This window comes from Stylophora pistillata, chromosome 7 (genome assembly GCF_964205215.1).
Source record: "Stylophora pistillata chromosome 7, jaStyPist1.2, whole genome shotgun sequence".
Taxonomy (NCBI): Eukaryota; Metazoa; Cnidaria; class Anthozoa; order Scleractinia; family Pocilloporidae; genus Stylophora; species Stylophora pistillata.
Window position 1 is genome coordinate 32,118,959 of NC_142525.1, and position 4,258 is coordinate 32,123,216.

The window sequence follows — 4,258 nt, forward strand, 5'->3', positions numbered from 1 at the left end:
CTAAACAACAACATCGGCATAACAATGGACAGTACTAAACAACAACATCGGCATAACAATGGACAGTATTAAACAACAACATCGGCATAACAATGGACAGTACTAAACAACAACATCGGCATAACAATGACAGTACTAAACAACAACAAATACATTTGCATAAACAACGCCCATCTTTTTATAAAGTAAACTTCTGCTTGCATCCAAGGTCAACTTGAACCGAGGCCTAGCCCAAACAAGTACTTTGCTTTATCACGTTGAGGGAAAGAAAAGAGAGATAAGGAGCTTTCGAATTTTCGTCCGAGTGTTTGGCAAAGAGGCTAGTTAACGCATTTTAAACACTTAGTACTAAAATCAAAAAGGTTATATCCAAAAAGGACAGAAAAGGCCAAACTCGTGATATTTCATACACCTTGAAACCGAAATAACCATATGTGGATTATCATTTTGTTTATGTTTTGGTAAGAAATGTGAGGAAGACCGCAAAATGTAGCTATTTTATCTTAAAAGGCTCCTCTTTTCTGTCAAGTTGAAATTGTGACCAATTCTTCTTTTTCCTTATTCTGCCTTGTTCACTAAATATCATTCACTCTTGTCGGCGCTAAAATTCCGACGAAATATTTGCCTGTGCTTTTTCTCCTGCTTCAGTTTATTTATTTAGTCAGGTTCCCGAAATCGATACCTCTGCTATAAGTTAAAACAGTAATCGCGTTTTTACATGGTTGATATTAGGGACTTTAAGCAGTCAGGACGGCAACGCCACGGTAGACGTCGATTAAAAGATGAGTTTCTACTTTAAGTTAGAATTTCGAAAATGGCTGCATGTGTTTGCCGTCTCATAGGGCGCCAGACCTCAAACTCAACATAACGCATAAAAGTAGCGTTGAGTTCCAAATGTAAATTAAAATAATTTGCCGCCGCGGTGTCGGTTCGCAGACGACGCAAATTTGGGTGATTTCACGTTGTTGTTTTGCAAAGGACGGCTAAGAAATGTACAAAGTTTTAAAACGCATGTGTTGGGCTATCGTTCTGCCAATTAGATCTATTTTTTTTCCACGTTCTCGTTGCCGTAGCCGTCGTGGTTTGCTTAAAGTCCCTATTGTAAATTGGCCGCCGTGAAGGGTTTCAAAACTGATGTTTCGAGCGCTAGCCCTTCGTCAGAGTGAATGCAGGAATTGCTCTGACGAAGGGCTAATGCTCGAAACGTCAGCTTTGAAATCCTTTACGGTGGCCAATTTACGTTATCAACTCAGTTGATAAAACCAAATTACCTTGTTACCCCCACCGACGCAGCACCACAGTTTGTTTTGGAAACTTACCTCTTTTCTTCACGTTCTTACATGTGTTTACTAGAAAAAACATTTTATTCTATTTCAGTCGATTACAAGACCAAACCTTAAGCGAACCACACTCTCCGAGGAATGAAGAAAACTTAATACTAACAGAATACTAAACTATAACTAATATATACGAAAATGGTCAATCGCAAACAGCACAAAAGGATCACGTAGTTAAAAAACTTCTAATGAACGCCATGATCCCACTGATTAACGCGATTGTTTCTTGTTCACATACTAATTAGCGCAATTGTCTCCTGCTTAACATGTATTGTGTCTACCTTCTATTTGCACAATCTTTCGCTGCCTAGAGTTCCATACGATTGTTTTTTTGTTTACGTTTAAAGAGCAACGATTAATTTCTACCGTGATAGAACTACTGTCTCAGTGGAGGCAAGAAAGTTTTTGTAATCTCTTGGTGAAGGCTAATTCGAGTGTAAACGCCTTCCTTTAAATCTTTACAGTCGAAAGTAGACTTTTTCCAAATAAATCTGATCCCATATATACAGTATCTGATTCTTCCAACAAGGAGTAGAACAATGACATTCAACGCAAAATACTCTCAGATCAACACGCCTCTGTGTTCATGAGCCATATTGCGTAACAAGTCAAATCGATTGCGCAACTGTCCACTATGAACTTTACATGATCTTATCAACGTGTAGGTCCTTCCGTGCATTTCTAACTATTAGTTACCAACAGTGAAAGAGAATAGAATCTTTTGAGGGTGCTAAACTGGTGTGAAACCAAATTCTCTTTGCAAGCTTTCAAGGAAATGCATAATAACTAGACGGAGGAGTTACTAATCAAATATTGAGAATCATAGAGTTGATACTTTACGCAAGGTTACTTCTGCAGACCACTCCATCCAGAAAATTTGTTTCAATTTAGTAACGTTTAGAGGGGTGGAAAGATCGGGAAGTAAAGTTTTTTATTTGCTTCAATACTAACGACTCTAAAAGTCACCGGATGTTATTTGGTTTGCATCATGTTATTTTAAAAAAACGTCTAGAAGAGGCTATAAAATAGTAATCTACAATCGTTTTTTGGCAGATGGAACAGAGCAGAAATTTCACTTGTGAAGCTAACGAGACTGGATTGGGTGTGAAAGTCCTCGCTGAGGAAAGCATTAAGGTTTCAACTGGAGAAGAACCAAGGGATGTTCAAAGTCCTGACAACAACATCGAGAAATACCAATGTCAAAGCGAACATCAATTTTGTCCTGATGCAGGGACTAAAACTGAAGGGTTTAAAGGAGAATCGAGAACCCCCGGGTGCGATGAGCCTCATCCCGATGAAGAGGCTGCAATAACGCCTCATTCTGATGACGAGTCTCACTATGACAGAGGCTGGGCCTGGGTAGTCTGTGCTACAGCAGCTTTGATGGAGTTCTTCGTTGGGGGAATGATAACAAGTTCCGGAGTGATCTATGCGGCTTTAATTGAAGAATTCGACAAATCAAGGGTAGATACAGGTATTATTTTGTGATACTGTATTTGATAACTAATAATTTCGGGCTCATAGGACTTTCACCTCTATACCTGAAACACCTCACAACTGACAAATGTTGCAATTCACTCCGTTATGCGTCTTTAACTTTTTTTGTCTTTTACGATTCTTTCGATGAAAATTTCTCGATCATGTATATCTAAAGAGATTTTAAGTTTCTGAGAGGTTTCTTGTAGAAATTTGTAAAAAAACTATCGATCGAACCATCCTCTCCTCCACAAATCCAATCAAGTTTTTCCATTTTTTTCCCTATAGCCTGGGTGAGCGCCTTAGCTGTTTCCACGTACTACGGCTTCTTCCCACTCGGCACCGTCCTTAGTGAGCGCTTTGGATGCTGGGTAGTTGCCTTATTTGGTTGCCTGGCCTGCTCTATCGGTTTGCTTAGCTCCTCTTTTGCCACCAGTTTCCCATTACTGTACTTCACCTACAGCTTGCTTTGGGGCCTGGGCGCCTCTTTGGTCTACTTCGCCAACCTCTTGATACTCACCAAGTACTTCAAAGCGAGGCTTGCATTCGCTAATGGACTCATAGCCCTTGGTGGTGCTATCGGTGGAAGTGTATTGAGTCCCAGCATCCAACAGATGTTTATTCACATTGGACTAGCAAATATGTTTCGCGTGCTTGCGGGCGCTTATCTTCTCCTTTCTGCATTTTCAGTTGTCTACCGCCCGAGGCGTAGTGTTTTGCCTCAACTCAGTAACGTCATAACCGCGCATGTCGAGAAGAGGCGTCTTTTTGACTGGGGAATTTTAAAAAACAAAGCATTCTTGATGTGGATCGTGGTTGTTTCCATCTTCATGCTTGGATACATGGTCCCCTTTGTGCATCTGGTGAGATTTCAAAGCTTTTTTCGGATTTGTCCATTTGTCTATTCGGTTATGCTGGCACAACAGAAATTTGTGTGAGAGGAGTTCGAATTGGAAATCGTTCAATTGCGATCGCTCTTCATTTGTAGCTTTACCAAAAAAAGTAACCTTCAACACCAATTATGAACTGTTTAAAATATTTATACGACTTATTTGTTTTCTATGTTTATTTTCATTTCCTAAGGTGCGCCTTGCCGAGGACATTGGAATCGACAGGATGCGAGCCTCTCTTCTTTTATCATTCGTGACAGTTGGATCGGCATTTGGTCGTGTCATCTTCGGGCACATATCGGATATCCGACGCTTCAATCGCGTGTACATCGTTCAGTTAGCGTTCCTGGTCATAGGATTGAGCAACTTTGTCGTAACGGTCACTAAATCCTATCTCATCTTAGCTATGAATGCGTTTACATTTGGATTATTTGCCGGAGCTTACCTGATCCTCAATCCTGTGATAGTATGTGACATTCTTGGTCCGAACAAAGTGTCGTATGGCTTAGGAATGTCTTTCTTCTTGCTATCTATACCTCGCACACTAGGACCGCT

General features: G+C 40.3%; 1 protein-coding gene across 1 annotated transcript in view; it reads left to right on the top strand.

Annotated features, from left to right (window-relative positions):
* Positions 1 to 2,245: 2,245 nt before the first annotated feature.
* LOC111330119 (monocarboxylate transporter 8) overlaps positions 2,246 to 4,258 on the top strand; it is a 2,203-nt gene continuing 190 nt past the window's right edge. Inside the window, exons 1-3 of the mRNA XM_022934923.2 lie at positions 2,246 to 2,811; positions 3,102 to 3,676; positions 3,897 to 4,258. The exon at positions 3,897 to 4,258 is cut by the window's right edge and continues 190 nt beyond it. Of these exons, the coding sequence (XP_022790658.2) occupies positions 2,391 to 2,811; positions 3,102 to 3,676; positions 3,897 to 4,258 (1,358 nt within the window). The 5' untranslated portion in view covers positions 2,246 to 2,390. The remainder of the gene's footprint in view (positions 2,812 to 3,101; positions 3,677 to 3,896) is intronic.